The sequence below is a fragment of the Hemitrygon akajei genome, chromosome 17 (assembly GCF_048418815.1).
Source record: "Hemitrygon akajei chromosome 17, sHemAka1.3, whole genome shotgun sequence".
NCBI lineage: Eukaryota > Metazoa > Chordata > Chondrichthyes > Myliobatiformes > Dasyatidae > Hemitrygon > Hemitrygon akajei.
In genome coordinates this window covers 86,274,947-86,298,272 of record NC_133140.1, presented here as the reverse complement: position 1 = coordinate 86,298,272, position 23,326 = coordinate 86,274,947, and the positions used below count along the sequence as shown (strand labels likewise).

General features: G+C 52.9%; 1 protein-coding gene across 1 annotated transcript in view; it reads right to left on the bottom strand.

Moving 5' to 3' along the window:
• The window catches only part of gpib (glucose-6-phosphate isomerase b), a 44,446-nt gene that overhangs the window by 12,171 nt on the left and 8,949 nt on the right, over positions 1-23,326 (bottom strand). Inside the window, exons 4-12 of the mRNA XM_073070477.1 lie at positions 21,314-21,433; positions 14,271-14,354; positions 11,877-12,023; positions 11,539-11,610; positions 7,784-7,828; positions 5,817-5,870; positions 4,129-4,189; positions 3,273-3,316; positions 2,065-2,217 (exon numbers count right to left, since the gene is read on the bottom strand). Coding sequence (XP_072926578.1) covers positions 2,065-2,217; positions 3,273-3,316; positions 4,129-4,189; positions 5,817-5,870; positions 7,784-7,828; positions 11,539-11,610; positions 11,877-12,023; positions 14,271-14,354; positions 21,314-21,433 — 780 coding nt within the window. The remainder of the gene's footprint in view (positions 1-2,064; positions 2,218-3,272; positions 3,317-4,128; positions 4,190-5,816; positions 5,871-7,783; positions 7,829-11,538; positions 11,611-11,876; positions 12,024-14,270; positions 14,355-21,313; positions 21,434-23,326) is intronic.

The window sequence follows — 23,326 nt, the reverse complement described above, 5'->3', positions numbered from 1 at the left end:
CCTCAGATTTTTGTATTTTCTCTCCATTTAGAAAATAGTCTATATTTAATTTCTTCTACAAAAGGGCATGACCATACATTTCATGACACTATTACTGACTAATGAGTTCTGACGAAGGGTCTCCGCCCGAGACGTTGACTGCTCATTTCAACGGATGCTGCCCGACCTGCTGAGTTCATCCAGCTTGTTTTTACGTGTTGATTTGACCACAGCATCTGCAGTGCACTTTGTGTTTACCATCTGCCCCTTCTTTGCCCTTTCTCCTGATCTAAGAGTACCTGCAGCCTCTCTGCTTCAACACAATCTGCCCCTCCACCTATCTACATATCATACGCAAAATTTGAAACAATGCCATCAATTTCATCATCCAAATCATGACATACAATGTAAAAAGCGGTCTCAACACTGACCCCTGCGGAACACAAGTCACCAGCAGCCAACAGGAAAGGCTCCCTTTGTTTCTACTCTTTGCCTCCTGCCAGTCAGCCAAAGCTCTACTCATGCTAGTAGCTTGCCTGTAATATCACGGGTTCTTCTCTTGTTAACCACCCTCGTGAACAGCACTTTGTCAAATGCTTTCTGAAAATCCAGCACATAACATCCACCGATTTTCCTTTCTGATCTATCCTACTTGTTCTTTCTTCAAAGAATTCCAACAGATTTGTCAGGCAAGATTTTCCTTTGAGGGAACTATGCTGACTATGGCCTATTTTGTCCTGTGCCTCCAAGCACCCTGAAACTACATTCTTAACAATTAACTCCAACATCTTTCCAACTACTGGAGTCAGGCAAACTGGTCGAAAATTTCCTTTCCTCTGCCTCCCTCTTCTTTACGAATGGAGTGACATTTGCAATTTTCCAGTCTTCTGGAACCATGCCAGAATCAATCGATTCTTTAAAGTTCATTAATAATGCCTCCACAATCTTTTCAGCTACCACTTTTAGAATCCTGGGGTGCATACCATCTGGTCCAGGTGACTTATCTACCTTCAGACCTTTCAGTTTCCCAAGGACCTTCTCCCTAGTGATGGCAACTTCACTCACTTCTGATCCCTGACACTCTCAAACTTCCAGCATGCTGCTGGTGTCTTCCACAGTGAAGACTGATGCAAAATACTTATTCAGTTTGTCCCCCATTACCAACTCTCCAGTGTCATTTTCCAGCTACTCTCGCCTGCCTTTTACTCTTTATATATCTGGAAAGAACTTCTGGTATCATTTTTGATATTATTGGCTAGCTGCATATTTCACTTTTCTCCCCTTATGATTTTTTTAGTTGCCTTCTGTTGGTTTTTAAAAGTTTCCCAATCCTCTAGCTTCCATTTTTATTCCATTATATGCCGTCTCGTTGGCTTTGACTTCCCTTGTCAGCTGCAGTTGCACCACCCTCCCTTTAGAATACTTCCTCTTCTCTGAGCAGTTTGGAAAGTGTAGTATAGATACGTCACACAGAAACTCCAGCCATTGCTGTTCTGCTGTACTCCCTGCTGGTGGCCCCTTCCGATCAACTTTGGCCAACTCCTCTCTCATGCCTCTGTAATCCCCTTTACTCCACTGTAACACTGATACATTTGACTTTAGCTTCTCCTTCTCAACTTTCAGGGTGAATTCTATCATATTATAATCATTGTGACCCAAGGGTTCCTTTACCTTAAGCTCTATAACATATCCGGTTCATTACTCAACACCCAATCCAGAACAGGTGATCCCCTAGTGGGCTCAACCACAAGCTTCTCCAAAAAGCTATCTCAGGATCTGGCATCCACTTGATTTTCCTATTCTACGTACATATTGAAATCCCCGTAGCGTTGCCCTTTTGGCGTTCCCTGCTGCAGTCTGCAGACCACATCCCTGGCTACTGTTCAGAGGCCAGTGAGTAACTCACACCAGGGTCTTTTCACCCTTGCAGTTTCTGAACTCTACCCACAAGGATTCAACATCATCTGATCCTACATCACCTCGAACAGTCTGATTCCACGACACACACACACACACACACACATGAGAGTCGAGGACACATGCTCCACCACCATACCCAATGCAGAAAGTTGGAGGCAGTTGTACCTGTTGAAAGTAGGCAGCAAAGCGATGCATGTACTGATCATAGGGCAGCAGAGCGTGGGTCTCCACGTTGTAGAAGTTGATGTACCAAACGCCCAGCAAAGCCAGCAGGACAGGAGCGTTCCGTTCCAGTGGGGACGACTGAAAGTGTTTGTCCTTTAGAATGAGAGTGAGAGTGAGACTGAGGTAGGTTCTGTCATCTAACTGGATGATGAGAATCACAACAGTGACGTACTTAGGAGCTGATGTTAGAACACACCCCTGGAGGAAGGTTTAAACAACAGCGGAAGAGGGTTACTTGGGGACTGAATTCGAGCGGTGGTGCCCAGACCCCACCTGCATAGTGACAGAAATCCAGGATGCTCAAGAGGCCGGACAGGGAGCAGCGCCAGTAGCGAGAGGCTGCCAGGGGCCGGCAAGACAAGAGCAAAGAGGTCTTGCCCAAGGGAAGAAACACCATGGTGGTGCCTGAGAGGAACGTGGGGACAAACATTAATGGTTCTCATGTGCTTGGAGACTGGCCTCATTAATCAGGTGTTGCTCTGGAGAGTAAGAGCAAGACGAGCCCGTTTCATTCCTGGGCTGTGGGAGTAGCAACGTTGACAAGTCCTTGTCTTAGAAACCACCCAACCAGTTGGCAACACACACAAACTGCAGGGGAAAGTCACTACGTTAGCCAGCATCTATGGAGGAAAATAAGCAGTTCAGATGAAGGGCCTCGTCTCTATTCCTCCCCATAGACGCTGCCTGACCTGCTGAGTTCCTCCAGCATTTCGTGTGTTGCTCTGGATTTCCTGCGCCTGCTGAACTTCTTGCATGGCTAAACTGGTGGGATTAAAGATTAAGTTTGTCACACGTGCATCGAAACATACAGTGAAATGTGTCGCTTGCGTTAACAGCAAACGCAGTCTGAGGATGTGGTACGGTCAGGCCACAAGTGTCACTGTGCACCTGGTGCCAACGCAGCATGCTATCTCACGTCCTCGGACAGGGGGAGGAATCAGAACACCCGGTCACAGGGAGAATGCAGAAACTCCGTACACTCAGCAGCAGGAATTGAACATTGATCACTGTGCTACTAGGCCACCCCTCCCCCTCAGATCTAGCTACGACCAGTCCTGGGCACAGAAAACTGTTGTAGGGGTATACCCTGTGCTCTTCAAGGGGGTGAAGTGGGAGGGGAGTGTGACAGTGATGTCCCACCTACTCACCATCCAGTGGGCTCCGTTCAACAGCTGGCAGAAGTTCTCAAAACCTGGAAGACAAAAACAGGAGTTACCACGGCAACAGTGTCAGGCCCTGGGTTTGGGGCGGGGGGGGGGGGGCTTGCGCAGGGATGAAGTGAGACAACCTTGCACTCAACGGCAGTAAGACCAAGGGACTGATTTTGGATTTCAGGAAGGGGAAGTCAAAGGACCACACACCAGTCCTCATCGAGGGATCAGCAGTGGAAAGGGTGAGCAGTTTCAAGTTCCTGGTTGTCAACATCACTGAGGATCTATCCTGGGCCCAACATATCGATACAATTACAAAGAAGGCACATCAGTGATTATATTTCATTCGGAGCTTGAGGAGACTTGGTATGTCACCAAAGACTCTCACAAATTTCTACTATTTACCATAGAGAGAATTCTAACTGATTGCATCAGCTTCTGGTATAAATGCTCCAATGCTCAGGACTGAGAAAAGCTACAGAAGATTGTAAACTCTAGCAACTCCACCATGGACACCAGCCTCCCCACCATCCAGGATAGCTTCAGAAGGCAATGCTTCATTAAGGACCCTCACCCCTCTGGACATGCCCTCTTCTCATTACTACCATCAGGGAGGAGGGACAGGAGCCTGAAAATGTTTGAAGAACTGCCTGTTCCCCTCCATGATCCCAGGAAAAGTACTTTCTTGCTCTTTCTGTACATTTTTAAATATAGTCTTATTGAAATTAATGGTGATTTTTTATGTACAGCTGCTGAGAAACAAGATTCACAACATGATTCTGGCTGATAACAAAAGAAACATGAGGGTGAGACAGTGAGAGGAGGGCTGAAATCCTGTGCCAGGAAGGCCTACCTATGTGTAGGGCGATGGAGAGTCCAATGGCTGACCACAGCGAGTAGCGTCCACCAACCCACTGTAGGAAGGAAAGGCACAGATGAGAGTCTGAGGTACGCGGCACCACACCACACCCAGCCCAGCGGGCTAGAGGTCTCTCTGCCAGGGTCTGCACCCCGAGAGAGACAGAGCGTGGAGAGGGGAGAGGACATGGGAGAATGGAAGGAGAGGAAAACACGGCTCTTTGCCAGGTAACCTGATCACCAAACCACAGATGCCAACAGTGCGTTCAGCACCAGGCACCTTTGAACTTTCCAAAGGTCGGACACCAAAATAGCCTCCGGCCCTGGGAAGCAGAGACAGCAGCTGGCAGGAGGTCCAGCAAGCGGTCGATGCAGAGACACCTCATCTCCACAACTGCATAGCCCACCATCCACAAGTACGTGCAGTCCATTGTTGCTGCCAGAAGCCAGGCATCGTGGAGGAGTTCCGGTACTGCTGGGCACAGCAGGGGATGAAGGAAGATTGGATTACAGTGGATTCCAGTTAATTGAGTCATCTTGAAAAGAACAAAGTCTAATCAAGAAAGTAGTTGGGATTCTGTGCCACTTAACCGGGACAGGAGACTGCTGCTGGTGTTTCTCATGAGCGTCAGTCACGTACACTTGTGTTTCTGTTACACATTACACCGTGCTTAGAACAAACAGTTATAAAATGGTTACGTGTGCTTGTGTTCAAAAAGCAGCGATTTTTGTCACTGATAGTTGGCAAGAAATAAGTAATAAGACAATTCAGAATTATTTTGCTCATTACAATTTCAAGTTTTCAGGCTTGGAGATGCCAGAAACTGCCAGGAGTGAAATTGAAACAATTTCACTACTTCAAGTTGGAACTACAAAGAATTAAGGTGAAGACAATCATCTTGAATGTTACAATGAAAATGAAGATTTGGAGAATGCAATCGTCAAATGTATTGTATAAGGCAGTCCATTATCTGCACTGATTTTGTTCATTTACAGTCAATCAAAAGTGCATTCACAGTGCACAGTGGATTAATTCTTCTGCCTATAACTATTATAATCGAGTATACTGACTGGCTGCATCATGCCCAGGTGTGGAAACACCAATGCCGCTGAATAGAAAATCCACTCCATCACAAGTAAAACCGTCCCCACCACTGAGCACATCCACAGGAGCGTTGTCGCAGGAAAACAGGACACCACCCCCAGCTCATGCTCTCTTCCCAGGAAGGAGCTGGTGGAGCCTCAGGACTCACACCAGCAAGTTCATATCCCTCAGCATCAGGGCCTTGAACCACAGGCGAAGACTTCACTCAACCTCAGTCACCCCAAGTATTATTCAAGTTTTAATTTGTTCAGTATTCATTTAAATATATAATTAGTTACAGTTCGTCATCTTCATTATTTAATTATTTCCATGACAGTTCAGCTAATTGGGGCAGCCACTTAATTGGGCCAGAATGTACTGGTCCCGATTAACAGGAATCCACTATATCTCAATTTAATTAGGACTTGTTACGGTGACATAATTGTCACTTGAAATACACCTTTTTTTTTTTACAAAGAAAATGGCTGAGCTTTGAGTACCAACCCATCCATACACACCCCTGCCTGCCAGTGTCACCACCCACACCCATCGATCACCCAGACGGGTCAGAACCAGCACAACCCCTTTCTCGTACTTACATCCCAGAACTCAAACATGTTGTTAGGGTCGATTCCAAACGCCTTCACTTTGCCCTGTGGAGTGAACGAAGGTTCAGTGAGAAAACGGAGGGGTAAATCCACAGGGGGAAAGGGGTTTTACACAGGCTTGCCCCCGGTCGGGTGTCCTCTCCCTGGAATGACTCACCGTCTGCTGCAGGAAGTCAGCAGGTCAAACAGCATCAGGAAGAGGGGAGGAATTGTCGACATTTTGGGACCAAACCCTGACACAGTTCGGATTTGAAATACCCTAAGCCATAACACAGACCAGTACAGCACCGGAACAGGCCCTTCAGCCCACACTGTTGTGCTGATCCAATTAAACTGGTAATCGAATGACCAACTAAACTAATGTGCATATCATTCCATTTCCCTCACGTTCATGTGTTCATCGAAACGTGTCTAATGTTTTCACCTCTACCACATCAAGTAGCACATTCCAGAATCAGGCCATTTGTCCCATCAAGTCTCTGCTATCCCATCACGGCTGATTTATTTTTCCTCTCATCAACAATTCCTTTCAAGGCTGTTGCCAGGTTCTGCTGGAAGCTTCCACTTAGACCACACTTGGAATATTGTGCTCCATACTGGTCACCTCGTGCAAGGAAGGTGGAGAGAGTGTGCAGAGGAGATTTCCTTGGATGCTGCCTGGATCAGAGAGGACAGGTAGAGGGAGCTGTGGCTTTTCTCTTGATAGAGATGGACAAGATGACAAGTCACAGACAGCCAGACTTTGCCAGGCAGAAATGGTTAATAAATGGGGTCATAATTTTAAGGGGACTGCAGGAAACTACAGGGGAGATTTGAATTTTTTTTTAAAACACAGATGTGAGAGTATGAAACACCATGCCAGAGATGGTGGGAGAGGCAGATATGATACAGTTGGGGTATTTAGGAGACAGATGAGAACAGTGAGGACTATGTAGGTGGGAAGGGTGAGCCTGGTTAGGACAGAATAGGCTGCACCACCCAGTAACCCACCAAGTTAACCCTAGCCTAATCACAGAACAATCTACAACAGGCACTGATCATGTGGTTAGCCAGAGGCTTTATCCCAGGCTGAAATGACGAACATGAGTGGGCACAGCTTTAAGGTGCTCGGAAGCAGGCACCGAGGGGATATCAGGGGTAAGTTTTCCACACAGAGAGTGGTGGAGTACATGGGATGAACTGCCAGCTGGTAGTTGCTGGTGTTGAGGGACCAGGTGAGATTCTCCAGCAGGTGAACACCAAGAAATTTGGTGCTCTTAACAATCTCTACTGAGGAGCCGTCGATGTTCAGTGGAGAATGGTCGCTCCGTGCCCTCCTGAAGTCAATAACCATCTCTTTTGTTTTGTTCACATTAAGAGACAGGTTGTCAGTCACACAGTAACCGGTCAGAACAGACACCATCCCGATACGGGTCAGTCACACAGTAACCGGTCAGAACAGACACCATCCCGATACGGGTCAGTCACACAGTAACCGGTCAGAACAGACACCATCCCAATACGGGTCAGTCACACAGTAACCGGTCAGAACAGACACCATCCCGATACGGGTCAGTCACACAGTAACTGGCTGGTAACCCACCGATTTAACTATCCTCCACATCGGTACACATTTGGACAGCACCCAGAAGAGACCCACACGATGATGGGTAGAACAAACTCCTTACTGACAGTGTTGGAATTCGACTGCGAACTGGCACTTCAAGCTGTAACAATGTGCCACTAAGCACTATGCTGCCACATTGTGCTAACGTTACCGGCCGGCCTACGCATCCCCACAACAATCCCACTTTCATTCCATTGTCATCTCTGGAACATTGTTCTCTTTTCAGTCAGTGCTGGCTCCTATCGACCATTTTGTTCTACTTAATAAAACAATTTTAAGCGACAAATTTTCTGCCTCATTCCTGACCTCTGAACCCACGGATTGCCAGAAATCAGGATCGAACGCTACTCACCGCGTTGGTTGACAGGGCGACAAAGTGCTTTGCAACAGCAGCGGGCTGACGGAAGAACAGGAAATATAATCAGTACGGAAGCTCATTACAGAATCTCCCCATCGTCGGGGTGACACCACCCTGAGCTAACAACCCATCCCCACAGTCAGTCCACGTTACACCGGCAGGGCTGCAGGCACCTGCACATCCACACACTCGGTGGGAACCATACGAGGGGCAGTTTCTCATTTATTTAATGTGGAGAAAGAGGATGGAACAAGCCTTTCCAGCCCGATGTGCCATGACCCTCAGCAACCCCCGACTTATCCCCAACCTGCCAACCTGATTTACCCCTCATCTCACCACAGGACAATTTGCAAGGATCCACTAATCTACTGAACAGTAGGCCTGGGGACTGTGGGAGGAAACCCTCGCTCACACAGGAAGGACGTACGGACTGTGCCGGAATTGAACTCTGCACTCTGGAACGTCCTGAGCGCTAACAGAGTGAGGCTAACCACAATGCTACTGTATATATCGCATCTTTGTGCGTTGAAACATACAGTGAATGTGTTCTTTGTGAACCCAAGGACGTGCTGGGGGCCGCCCACAAGTGTTGTCACACATTCCTGTGCCAACATGGCATGTCCACAAAGTTCAGCACAACACTAGCAACGACGACAACAAAACATGCCACCTTCCCACCCCCATACCCCCTCACCCACACAGACAGTCCAAGATTCGCAGAATACCCATCATCCGTAACTCCCCTCCCGGGGGCTTCCACTCCAGTGCAGAGGAGCAAGCTGCAGTTGAATGTGGCTGTAGTGAGGCACCAAGCCCACACCTTCCCCCCTCACTGCCCACCTACCCCTTCCTCTCACCAAGTCATGTCTACTGGACGCATCTCCAACACTCCACTCCCTCCCCCTCTCAGAACCCACTCCACTCCCTCCCCTCACTCTCTCAGAACCCACTCCACTACCTCCTCTCACACCCTCAGATCCCACTCCACTCCCTCCCCCTCTCAGAACCCACTCCACTCCCTCCCCTCACTCTCTCAGAACCCACTCCACTCCCTCCCCTCACTCTCTCAGAACCCACTCCACCCTCACCTCACCCTCAGATCCCACTCCACTCCCTCTCCCTCTCAGAACCCACTCCACTCCCTCCCCTCACTCTCTCAGAACCCACTCCACCCTCCTCTTACCCTCAGATCCCACTCCACTCCCTCCTCTCACACCCTCAGATCCCACTCCACTCCCTCCTCACACCCTCAGAAACCACTCCACTCCCTCCACTCACCTCACCCTCAGATCCCACTCCACTCCCTCCTCTCACCTCACCCTCAGATCCCACTCCACTCCCTCCTCTCACCTCACCCTCAGATCCCACTCCACTCCCTCATCTCACCTCACCCTCTCAGAACCCACTCCACTCTCCCCACATCCTCCACCCTCTCAGATCCCACTCCACTCCCTCCTCTCACCTCACCCTCAGATCCCACTCCACTCCCTCCTCTCACCTCACCCTCTCAGAACCACTCCACTCCCTCCCCCTCTCAGAACCACTCCACTCCCTCCCCCTCTCAGAAACCACTCCGCTTCCTCCTCTCACACCCTCAGATCCCACTCTGCTCCCTCCTCTCACCTCACCCTCAGAACCCACTCCACTCCCTCCTCTCACACCCTCAGATCCCACTCCACTCCCTCCCCTCACTCTCTCAGAAACCACTCCGCTTCCTCCTCTCACACCCTCAGATCCCACTCTGCTCCCTCCTCTCACCTCACCCTCAGAACCCACTCCACTCCCTCCTCTCACACCCTCAGATCCCACTCCACTCCCTCCCCTCACTCTCTCAGAACCCACTCCACTCCCTCCCCTCACTCTCTCAGAACCCACTCCACTCCCTCCCCTCACTCTCTCAGAACCCACTCCACTCCCTCCCCTCACTCTCTCAGAACCCACTCCACTCCCTCCCCTCACACCCTCTCAGAACCCACTCCACTCCCTCCTCTCACACCCTCAGATCCCACTCCACTCCCTCCTCTCACCTCACCCTCTCAGAACCACTCCACTCCCTCCCCTCTCAGAACCACTCCACTCCCTCCCCTCTCAGAACCACTCCACTCCCTCCCCCTCTCAGAAACCACTCCACTCCCTCCTCTCACACCCTCAGATCCCACTCCACTCCCTCCCCTCACTCTCAGAACCCACTCCACTCCCTACTCTCACACCCTCAGAACCCACTCCACTCCCTCCCCTCACACCCTCAGATCCCACTCCACTCCCTCCTCTCACACCCTCAGAACACACTCCACTCCCTCCTCCTACCTCACCCTCAGATCCCACTCCACTCCCTACTCTCACCTCGCCCTCAGATTCCACTCCGCTCCCTCCTCTCACCTCACCCTCAGAACCCACTCCACTCCCTCCTCTCACACCCTCAGATCCCACTCCACTCCCTCCCCTCACTCTCAGAACCCACTCCACTCCCTACTCTCACACCCTCAGAACCCACTCCACTCCCTCCCCTCACACCCTCTCAGAACCCACTCCACTCCCTCCCCTCAGAACTACTCCACTCCCTCACCCTCAGATCCCACTCCACTCCTTCCTCTCACCTCACCCTCAGATCCCACTCCACTCTCCCCACATCCTCCACCCTCTCAGAAGCCACTCCACTCCCTACTCTCACACCCTCAGATCCCACTACACTCCCTCCTCTCACACCCTCAGATCCCACTCCACTCCCTCCTCTCACACCCTCAGAACCCACTCCACTCCCTCCTCCTACCTCGCCCTCAGATCCCACTCCACTCCCTCCTCTCACCTCGCCCTCAGATCCCACTCCACTCCCTCCTCTCACCTCACCCTCAGATTCCACTCCGCTCCCTCCTCTCACCTCACCCTCAGAACCCACTCCACTCCCTCCTCTCACACCCTCAGATCCCACTCCACTCCCTCCCCTCACTCTCAGAACCCACTCCACTCCCTCCTCTCACACTGTCAGAACCCACTCCACTCCCTCCTCTCACACCCTCAGATCCCACTCCACTCCCTCCCCTCACTCTCAGAACCCACTCCACTCCCTCCCCTCACATCCTCTCAGAACCCACTCCACTCCCTCCCCTCACACCCTCTCAGAACCCACTCCACTCCCTCCTCTCACACCCTCAGATCCCACTCCACTCCCTCCCCTCACTCTCAGAACCCACTCCACTCCCTCCCCTCACATCCTCTCAGAACCCACTCCACTCCCTCCCCTCACACCCTCTCAGAACCCACTCCACTCCCTCCTCTCACACCCTCAGATCCCACTCCACTCCCTCCCCTCACTCTCAGAACCCACTCCACTCCCTCCCCTCACATCCTCTCAGAACCCACTCCACTCCCTCCCCTCACACCCTCTCAGAACCCACTCCACTCCCTCCTCTCACACCCTCAGATCCCACTCCACTCCCTCCCCTCACTCTCAGAACCCACTCCACTCCCTCCTCTCACCTCACCCTCAGATGCCACTCCACTCTCCCCACATCCTCCACCCTCTCAGAAGCCACTCTGCTCCCTCCGCAGACCCTCTACCCAATGTAACCTTTCGGCACACCCGTCACCCATCCCACGTAGACATCCGCCATCGTCCCATCCCGCACACAATCTCCTCGTTGCTCTGTCTCGTTCCCCCTCCAGTGCATGCTCCCCTGTCATTCTCCCTCCAGCGCGTATTTCCCCATCGACCCCACCCCAGCCCGCACGCGCTCGTTGGTATGACTCACGTCCTTGGCCTTCTCTAGGAACCACTCTTTAGCAGATTCAGCGTTGGTGATTGTCTCTTGGGTGGTGAATGTCTACAAACACAGAGATGGTCAGTGGCAGCCCAGCCCAGCCCACCACACCAGATCCCTCCTCCCCCCCCACACACAGGCCGCCCTCGCTCAAAAAACACACCCACACTCCTAGATCCCCAAACAAAAACCAATGATCCTTGGTGGGACTCCACAGTCAGGAACCCAGAGGGGAACGGGGAAGGGCACGAGACATGGGAGACAGCAAAGGAGGACAAGGAGGGATTTGGAGTGAGAGAGCCGGAAGGAAGGGGAAGGGGAGCCCTCACCTTGGAGGCAATGATGAAGAGTGTGGTCTCAGGTTTCAGCTCAGCCAGGGTCTTCGCCATGTGGGTGCCGTCGATGTTGGAGACGAACCAGGCCTTCGGACCACCCTCGGAGTACGGCTTCAGTGCCTCCGTGACCATCAGCGGCCCCTGGAACCGAGCAGCAGCCGAGAGTGGTTCAGCAGCCACAGAACAGACTGATGTTATACAGCGACAAACCCGTCTTCACCGGTACCGCACCCCGGTGTCACACAGCGACATACCCGTCCCCACCGGTACCGCACCCCAGTGTCACACAGCGACAGGCCCGTCCCCATCGGTACCGTACCCCGGTGTCACACAGCGACAGACCCGTCCCCACCGGTACCGCACCCCGGTGTCACAGTGACGGACCCGTCCCCACCGGTACTGTACCCCGGTGTCACACAGCGACAGACCCGTCTTCACCGGTACTGCACCCCAGTGTCACACAGCGACAGACCCGTCCCCACCGGTACCGCACCCCGGTGTCACACAGCGACAGACCCGTCCCCACCGGTACCGCACCCCGGTGTCACACAGTGACGGACCCGTCCCCACCGGTACCGCACCCCGGTGTCACAGTGACGGACCCGTCCCCACCGGTACCGTACCCCGGTGTCACACAGCGACAGACCCGTCTTCACCGGTACTGCACCCCGGTGTCACACAGCGACGGACCCGTCCCCACCGGTACCGCACCCCGGTGTCACACAGCGACGGACCCGTCCCCACCGGTACCGCACCCCGGTGTCACACAGTGACGGACCCGTCCCCACCGGTACCGTACCCCGGTGTCACACAGTGACGGACCCGTCCCCACCGGTACCGTACCCCGGTGTCACACAGTGACGGACCTGTCCCCACCGGTACCGTACCCCGGTGTCACACAGCGACAGGCCCGTCCCCACCGGTACCGCACCCCGGTGTCACACAGCGACAGGCCCGTCCCCACCGGTACCGTACCCCGGTGTCACACAGCGACAGGCCCGTCCCCACCGGTACCGCACCCCGGTGTCACACAGCGACAGGCCCGTCCCCACCGGTACCGTACCCCGGTGTCACACAGCGACAGGCCCGTCCCCACCGGTACCGCACCCCGGTGTCACACAGTGACAGGCCCGTCCCCACCGGTACCGTACCCCGGTGTCACAGTGACAGACATTTCCCCACCGGTACCGTACCCCGGTGTCACACAGCGACAGACCTGTCCCCATTGACATTAGACATTGGCTTTGTCGGTGAAGCCAGAGAGCGGTAGCATCAAGATTGCGGGTGTAGCGGGCAGCGAAGTCTATCGTGGCTTGCAGCCAGATCTGGACCAGCTGGAAAAATGGGCTGAAGAATGGCAGATGGAACTTAATGCAGACAAGTGCACCCTGGTCGGACCAACCAGGGCAGGTCTTATACAGTGAGTGGTAGGGAACTGTGGAGTTTGGACCAACCAGGGCAGGTCTTATACAGTGAGTGGTAGGGAACTGTGGAGTGTGGACCAACCAGGGCAGGTCTTATACAGTGAGTGGTAGGGAACTGTGGAGTGTGGAAGAAGAGGAGTCTGGCAATACAGGTCCATAATTGATTGAAAGTAGCGTCACAGGTAGATAGAGTCGTAAAGAGAGGCTTTGGCACGTTGGCCTTCATAACTCAAAGCACTGACTACAGGAGATGGGATGTTATGTTGAAGTTGTACAAGGTGTTGGTGAGGCTTATTTTGGAGTATTGTTTGTAGTGTTGGTCACTTACTACAGGAAAAATATAAACAAGACTGAAAGACTACAGAGAAAATTTACAAGGATGTTGCTGGGTCTTGAGGACCTGAGTTATAGGAAAGGTTGAATAGGCTAGGACTTTATTCCCTCTAGTGTAGAAGAGGTTTGATAGAGGTATACAAAATTACAAGGGGTATAGATAGGGTAAATGGAAGCAGGCTTTTTCCACTGAAGTAGGGTGGGACTTCAATTAGAGTTCATGGGTTAAGGGTGAAAAGTTTAACGGGAACATCTGGAGGAACTTCTTCACTCAGAGGATTGTGAGAGTGTGGAATGAGCTGTCAGCGGAAGTGGTGAATGTGGCTCGATTTCAACATTCAAGAAAAATTTGGATAGGGACATGGATGGGAGGGGTACAGAAGGTTATGATCTGGGTGCAGGTTGACAGGACTTGTCAGATTAATAGCTCAGCACAGACTAAATAGGCCAAGGGGCCTATTTCTGTGCTGTAGTGTTCTGTGACTATAACCAAATTTTGTTGAAACCAGTTTGCACACAAAACATCATTTACAACCCGAGTAGGATTTCTCAGGGACCCCAGCACCACTTCACCTAACCCCCTCTGTCCAGCTCAGGCCACACAGATGCTGTTATCACGATGTTCACTCACCAGGTCAGATCCTCCAATCCCAATGTTGACGATGTCTGTGATGGCTTTGCCAGTAAATCCCTTCCAGTCTCCACTCCTCACTTTCTGCAACAGTCAGGCCAGTAGGTATCATCGCACGGTTCACCCAGAACCCCATCGTGAACCAAAACCACCCACAGTCCACACGGTTCACCCAGAACCCCATCGTGAACCAAAACCACCCACAGTCCACACGGTTCACCCCGACCCCCATCGTACACCAAACACACCCACAGTCCACACGGTTCACCCAGAACCCCATCGTACACCAAACACACTCACAGTCCACACGGTTCACCCAGACCCCCATCGTACACCAAACACACCCACAGTCCACACGGTTCACCCAGACCCCCATCGTACACCAAACACACCCACAGTCCACACGGTTCACCCAGACCCCCATCGTACACCAAACACACCCACAGTCCACACGGTTCACCCAGACCCCCATCGTACACCAAACACACCCACAGTCCACACGGTTCACCCAGACCCCCATGGTGAACCAAACACACCCACAGTCCACACGGTTCACCCCGACCCCCATGGTGAACCAAACACACCCACAGTCCACACGGTTCACCCCGACCCCCATCGTGAACCAAAACCACCCACATCCACACGGTTCACCCAGACCCCAATCGTACACCAAACACACTCACTGTCCACACGGTTCACCCAGACCCCCATCGTACACCAAACACAGTCACAGTCCACACGGTTCACCCAGACCCCCATCGTACACCAAACACACCCACAGTCCACCCAGACCCCCATCGTACACCAAACACACTCACAGTCCACACAGTTCACCCAGACCCCCATCGTACACCAAACACAGTCACAGTCCACACGGTTCACCCAGACACCCATCGTCCACCAAACACACCCACAGTCCACACGGTTCACCCAGACCCCAATCGTGAACCAAAACCACCCACAGTCCACACGGTTCACCCAGAACCCCATCGTACATCAAACACACCCACAGTCCACACGGTTCACCCAGACCCCCATCGTACACCAAACACACCCACAGTCCACACGGTTCACCCAGACCCCCATCGTACACCAAACACACCCACAGTCCACACGGTTCACCCAGACCCCCATCGTACACCAAACACACCCACAGTCCACACGGTTCACCCAGACCCCCATCGTACACCAAACACACCCACAGTCCACACGGTTCACCCAGACCCCCATCGTACACCAAACACACCCACAGTCCACACGGTTCACCCAGACCCCAATCGTACACCAAACACACCCACAGTCCACACGGTTCACCCAGACCCCCATCGTGAACCAAAACCATCCACAGTCCACACGGTTCACCCAGACCCCCATCGTACACCAAACACACCCACAGTCCACACAGTTCACCCAGACCCCCATCGTACACCAAACACACTCACAGTCCACACGGTTCACCCAGACCCCCATGGTGAACCAAACACACCCACAGTCCACACGGTTCACCCAGACCCCCATCGTACACCAAACACACCCACAGTCCACACAGTTCACCCAGACCCCCATCGTACACCAAACACTCACAGTCCACACGGTTCACCCAGACCCCCATCGTACACCAAACACAGTCACAGTCCACACGGTTCACCCCGACCCCCATGGTGAACCAAACACACTCACTGTCCACACGGTTCACCCAGACCCCCATCGTACACCAAACACACCCACAGTCCACACGGTTCACCCAGACCCCCATGGTGAACCAAACACACTCACTGTCCACACGGTTCACCCAGACACCCATCGTACACCAAACACACCCACAGTCCACACAGTTCACCCAGACCCCCATCGTACACCAAACATACTCACAGTCCACACGGTTCACCCAGACCCCCATCGTACACCAAACACAGTCACAGTCCACACGGTTCACCCAGACCCCCATCGTACACCAAACACACCCACAGTCCACCCAGACCCCCATCGTACACCAAACACACTCACAGTCCACACGGTTCACCCAGACCCCCATCGTACACCAAACACAGTCACAGTCCACACGGTTCACCCAGACACCCATCGTCCACCAAACACACCCACAGTCCACACGGTTCACCCAGACCCCAATCGTGAACCAAAACCACCCACAGTCCACACGGTTCACCCAGAACCCCATCGTACACCAAACACACCCACAGTCCACACGGTTCACTCAGACCCCCATCGTACACCAAACACACCCACAGTCCACACGGTTCACCCAGACCCCCATCGTGAACCAAAAACACCCACAGTCCACACGGTTCACCCAGACCCCCATGGTGAACCAAACACACCCACAGTCCACACGGTTCACCCAGACCCCCATCGTACACCAAACACACCCACAGTCCACACAGTTCACCCAGACCCCCATCGTACACCAAACACACCCACAGTCCACACGGTTCACCCAGACCCCCATCGTACACCAAACACACCCACAGTCCACACAGTTCACCCAGACCCCCATCGTACACCAAACACACCCACAGTCCACACGGTTCACCCAGACCCCCATCGTACACCAAACACACCCACAGTCCACACGGTTCACCCAGACCCCCATCGTGAACCAAAAACACCCACAGTCCACACGGTTCACCCAGACCCCCATGGTGAACCAAACACACCCACAGTCCACACGGTTCACCCAGACCCCCATCGTACACCAAACACACCCACAGTCCACACAGTTCACCCAGACCCCCATCGTACACCAAACACACCCACAGTCCACACGGTTCACCCAGACCCCCATGGTACACCAAACACACCCACAGTCCACACAGTTCACCCAGACCCCCATCGTACACCAAACACACTCACAGTCCACACGGTTCACCCAGACCCCCATCGTACACCAAACACACCCACAGTCCACACAGTTCACCCAGACCCCCATCGTGAACCAAACACACCCACAGTCCACACGGTTCACCCAGACCCCCATCGTACACCAAACACACCCACAGTCCACACAGTTCACCCAGACCCCCATCGTGAACCAAACACACCCACAGTCCACACAGTTCACCCAGACCCCCATCGTGAACCAAACACACCCACAGTCCACACGGTTCACCCAGACCCCCATCGTACACCAAACACACTCACAGTCCACACGGTTCACCCAGACCCCCATCGTACACCAAACACACCCACAGTCCACACGGTTCACCCAGACCCCCATCGTACACCAAACACACCCACAGTCCACACGGTTCACCCAGACCCCCATCGTACACCAAACACACTCACAGTCCACACGGTTCACCCAGACCCCCATCGTGAACCAAAACCATCCACAGTCCACACGGTTCACCCAGAACCCCATCGTACACCAAACACACCCACAGTCCACACGGTTCACCCAGACCCCCATCGTGAACCAAAACCACCCACAGTCCACACGGTTCACCCAGACCCCCATCGTACACCAAACACACCCACAGTCCACACAGTTCACCCAGACCCCCATCGTACACCAAACACACCCACAGTCCACACGGTTCACCCAGACCCCCATCGTACACCAAACACACCCACAGTCCACACGGTTCACCCAGACCCCCATCGTACACCAAACACACCCACAGTCCACACGGTTCACCCAGACCCCCATCGTACACCAAACACACCCACAGTCCACACGGTTCACCCAGACCCCCATCGTACACCAAACACACTCACAGTCCACACGGTTCACCCAGACCCCCATCGTGAACCAAAACCATCCACAGTCCACACGGTTCACCCAGAACCCCATCGTACACCAAACACACCCACAGTCCACACGGTTCACCCAGACCCCCATCGTGAACCAAAACCACCCACAGTCCACACGGTTCACCCAGACCCCCATCGTACACCAAACACACCCACAGTCCACACAGTTCACCCAGACCCCCATCGTACACCAAACACACCCACAGTCCACACGGTTCACCCAGACCCCCATCGTGAACCAAACACACCCACAGTCCACACGGTTCACCCAGACCCCCATCGTACACCAAACACACCCACAGTCCACACGGTTCACCCAGACCCCCATGATGAACCAAACACACTCACAGTCCACACGGTTCACCCAGACCCCCATCGTACACCAAACACACCCACAGTCCACACGGTTCACCCAGACCCCCATCGTACACCAAACACACTCACAGTCCACACAGTTCACCCAGACCCCCATGATGAACCAAACACACTCACAGTCCACACGGTTCACCCAGACCCCCATCGTACACCAAACACACCCACAGTCCACACGGTTCACCCAGACCCCCATCGTACACCAAACACACCCACAGTCCACACGGTTCACCCAGACCCCCATCGTACACCAAACACACTCACAGTCCACACAGTTCACCCAGACCCCCATGATGAACCAAACACACTCACTGTCCACACGGGTCACCCAGACCCCCATCGTACACCAAACACACCCACAGTCCACACGGTTCACCCAGACCCCCATCGTACACCAAACACACCCACAGTCCACACGGTTCACCCAGACCCCCATCGTACACCAAACACACCCACAGTCCACACGGTTCACCCAGACCCCCATCGTACACCAAACACACCCACAGTCCACACGGTTCACCCAGACCCCCATCGTACACCAAACACACCCACAGTCCACACGGTTCACCCAGACCCCCATCGTACACCAAACACACCCACAGTCCACACGGTTCACCCAGACCCCCATCGTACACCAAACACACCCACAGTCCACACGGTTCACCCAGACCCCCATCGTGAACCAAACACACCCACAGTCCACACGGTTCACCCAGACCCCCATCGTACACCAAACACACCCACAGTCCGCACGGTTCACCCAGACCCCCATCGTACACCAAACACACCCACAGTCCACACGGTTCACCCAGACCCCCATCGTGAACCAAACACACCCACAGTCCACACGGTTCACCCAGACCCCCATCGTACACCAAACACACCCACAGTCCACACGGTTCACCCAGACCCCCATCGTGAACCAAACACACCCACAGTCCACACGGTTCACCCAGACCCCCATCGTACACCAAACACACCCACAGTCCACACGGTTCACCCAGACCCCCATCGTACACCAAACACACCCACAGTCCACACGGTTCACCCAGAACCCCATCGTATACCAAACACACCCACAGTCCACACGGTTCACCCAGACCCCCATCGTGAACCAAACACACCCACAGTCCACACGGTTCACCCAGACCCCCATCGTACACCAAACACACTCACAGTCCACACGGTTCACCCAGACCCCCATGGTGAACCAAACACACCCACAGTCCACACGGTTCACCCAGACCCCCATGGTGAACCAAACACACCCACAGTCCACACGGTTCACCCAGACCCCCATCGTACACCAAACACACCCACAGTCCACACGGTTCACCCAGACCCCCATCGTGAACCAAACACACTCACAGTCCACACGGTTCACCCAGACCCCCATCGTGAACCAAACACACCCACAGTCCACACGGTTCACCCAGACCCCCATCGTACACCAAACACACTCACAGTCCACACGGTTCACCCAGACCCCCATGGTGAACCAAACACACCCACAGTGTGACTCATCCCACCAGGTTTTCTATTAGGTGAAACTTATCTGAAACATGATACATTTTCAAGGGGTCTGGGCAAGGGGAAGAGACAATGGTTTTAAGGAACCGTTGAGGAACCGTTAAGGAACCGTTGAGTAAGCAGGGCAGCACGATAGCCTGGCGGTCACATAATTTATTTTTTTAGAGATACAGCGTCGGACAGGTCCTCTTGGCTGCCCAGCGACCCTGACAACCCCAACAACTCCAATTTAATCCCAACCTAATCATCAGACAATTTACAGAAACTAATTAACTCACTAACCTTTAGGTGTTTGGACTGTGGGAAGACCCACACAATCCCCAGGGGGGACAGACGACTTCCGAACAGAAGACAACAGAACTGAACTCTGACGCCCCAAGTTGTAATAGTGTTGCACTAACTGCTGCACTACAGTAATGCAACTCCAGCAACTGGCACAGTCCGTAGTACGTTCTCCCCACGACTGCGTGGGATTTCCTCTGGGTGCTCTGTTTTCCTCCCACATTCCAAGACATACCGTTGAGTTGTCTACTCTGGGAAGCGTGGGCTCATTAGGACGGAACGATCTGTTACTGTGTTGTATCATTAAATAAAGATAATCCAATAAATTAACAGGATGAATTCCCACAGGAACTGGGAGAGGTGAAGGTGACGGTTTTACTGAGGAAACAGGTTTGTGGTCAGTGACCTGGTACACCTCCAAGAGGACCACAACCTTGTCATAGGGTTCGGAGGCTTGCGTGCCTCACTGACCTGGAGAGCTATGTCGGCTGTAGTCAGGGCTTTATTCTCTGGCTCTTGGAAGAGTCACCCAGGTCAAAGGGTAGAGGCCAGACTAAGAATGACCCACTGGTCCTCCAGGTTCGGGGGTTCAGCTCAGGGTAACAACCCTGACTGGTAAAAACAAAACTGTTACAGAAACAGCAATGAAGAATCCTTCCACATCTGAGTGTGACGGTCTCCACCCAGGACTTGCACGACTGACAGAGATGAGACGGGAGTCACTGAGAGGCCTGAACACTGCTGCCTGAAATGCCAGTGGTGTAATGGGCAGCCCAGAGAACTGGATCCAATTCTCACCGCTGTCTGTGTGTTCTTCCTGGGGCTGTGTGGGTTTCCTCCCACACTCCAAAGACACACGGGTTAGTAGGTTAACTGATTACATGGATGTAAGTGGGCTTGATGAGCCTGCTACTGTGCTGCATCTCTAAATAATGAACATGATCGTGATGCATTCTCATGGGGGCTGGGAGAGCTGAAGGGTTGGTGGAAGGAGCCCTCCAACACTGGACATGTCCCGGCAGACACAGTATCCTGTGCTGTGGTGTTCATGCTACACTGGGTTCCCACAGCCTCCATTTCCCTGGTACCTGGCAGAAAGCCTTCATCTTCTCCAGCACGGCCTTCACCTCTGGCATCACGTCCTTGCCATCGACATGGATCGGAATATCTGGCCGGTTCCTCAGCGCGACGTGGAGGACAGCCCGGTTCTGGGGTGTGAGGGAGGGAAGCAATGGGAGTCATATTACAGGAGGGAGAGTGGAGAGCAGAGAATGCCCAGAGATCCCTCAAAGTCACAGTGCATGTTGACAGGGTCGTTCAGAAGATGTATGGCGTGTTGACTTTCATTGGTCAAATTCAAGAGTTACAGCAGGATAAAATCCTAGTTAGATCACACTTGGAATATTGTATACACATCATAGTGTACAATGTCCTGTGTATGTTACTAAAAAGGGCTTCTTTGGTTTGTTACGAGTAGGAATGCTTCTTTGTCTGTTAAATGTTTCTCTCGCCGTTGTTTAGCTTTAGAATGGCTGATATGGTAATTGTATTCATTTGTTAATCAATGGGGAATGTTATTGTGTTTTGTGAGGCTGGGAACTTGGGGGAGGGGTTGCGTGGGCTTGGGGGTGTGAGGAGTCGGCAGGAGAGACGGACGAGGAAGGTGGACGGGCGCTGGACGGCTCGTAGGACCACCGCGACGGGCGCTGGATGGCTCGTAAGACCACCGGGTGGTCCCAGGGGTGACGACGTGGCTGTCGGATGATTCGTTGATTGAGCTCCTACGATGTGCACTACACTGACTGAACTTTGATAAGTTGGCGCCTTTTGTTTTTTTCTTTCCTTGTATATATATATTGTATTGCCTAATACTTCTTTAGTTAATGTTAGTAAACTCTATAAAGTGTATTTCATAACGGTATTTGGTGTGAAGTTGATACGGTGGGTGGCGCGAGGCATAAACTCGATTCTCACAGCACCTGCGTGTACGGGAGGTGGGTTGGTGTGTGGCTGGATCTCCTTTTCCCCTAGACATATACCAGCCTGTTGGGTAAGTGTTACAATAGGAAGGGTGTGGAAGCTTTAGAGGGTGCAGAGGAGATTCACCAGGATGCTGCCTGGATTAGAGAGGGTACAGAGGAGATTCACCAGCATGCTGCCTGGATTAGAGAGAGTGCAGAGGAGATTTACCAGGATGCTGTCTGGATTAGAGAGGGTGCAGAGGAGATTCACTAGCATGCTGCCTGGATTAGAGAGGGTGCAGAGGAGATTCCCCAGGATGCTGCCTGGATTAGAGAGGGTGCAGAGGAGATTCCCCAGGATGCTGCCTGGATTAGAGAGGGTGCAGAGGAGATTTACCAGCATGTTGCCCGGATTAGAGGGTGCAGAGATGATTCACCAGCATGCTGCCTGGATTAGAGGGGGTGCAGAGGAGATTCACCAGGATGCTGCCTGGATTAGAGAGGGTGCAGAGGAGATTCACCAGGATGCTGCCTGGATTAGAGAGGGTGCAGAGGAGATTCCCCAGCATGCTGCCTGGATTAGAGGGGGTGCAGAGGTGATTCACCAGGATGCTGCGTGGATTAGAGAGGGTGCAGAGGAGATTCACCAGCATGCTGCCTGGATTAGAGAGGGTGCAGAGGAGATTCACCAGCATGCTGCCTGGATTAGAGAGGGTGCAGAGGAGATTCACCAGGATGCTGCCTGGATTAGAGAGGGTGCAGAGGAGATTCACCAGCATGCTGCCTGGATTAGAGGGTGCAGGGGAGAGGTTAAGTGAGCTGGGGTTTTCTCTCTGCAGCAAAGGAGGATGAGAGGGGACTTGATAGAGGTGTACAAGATAAAAGGCACAGAATGTGTAGACAGACCAGACTTTTTCCCAGAACAGTAACAGTTAATACAAGGCAACATCATTTTAAGGTAATTGGAGTAATGCATTGGGGAGGGGGTATCCTAGGCAAGTTGTTTTTTGAAATAACACACAGAGTGATGGACCCATGGAATACATTGCCAGTGGAGTGATAGAGGCAGGCACATTAGGGACATTTAAGAAACTCTTAGATAGGCAAATGTGTGATAGAGAAATGGAGTGCCACGGGGGA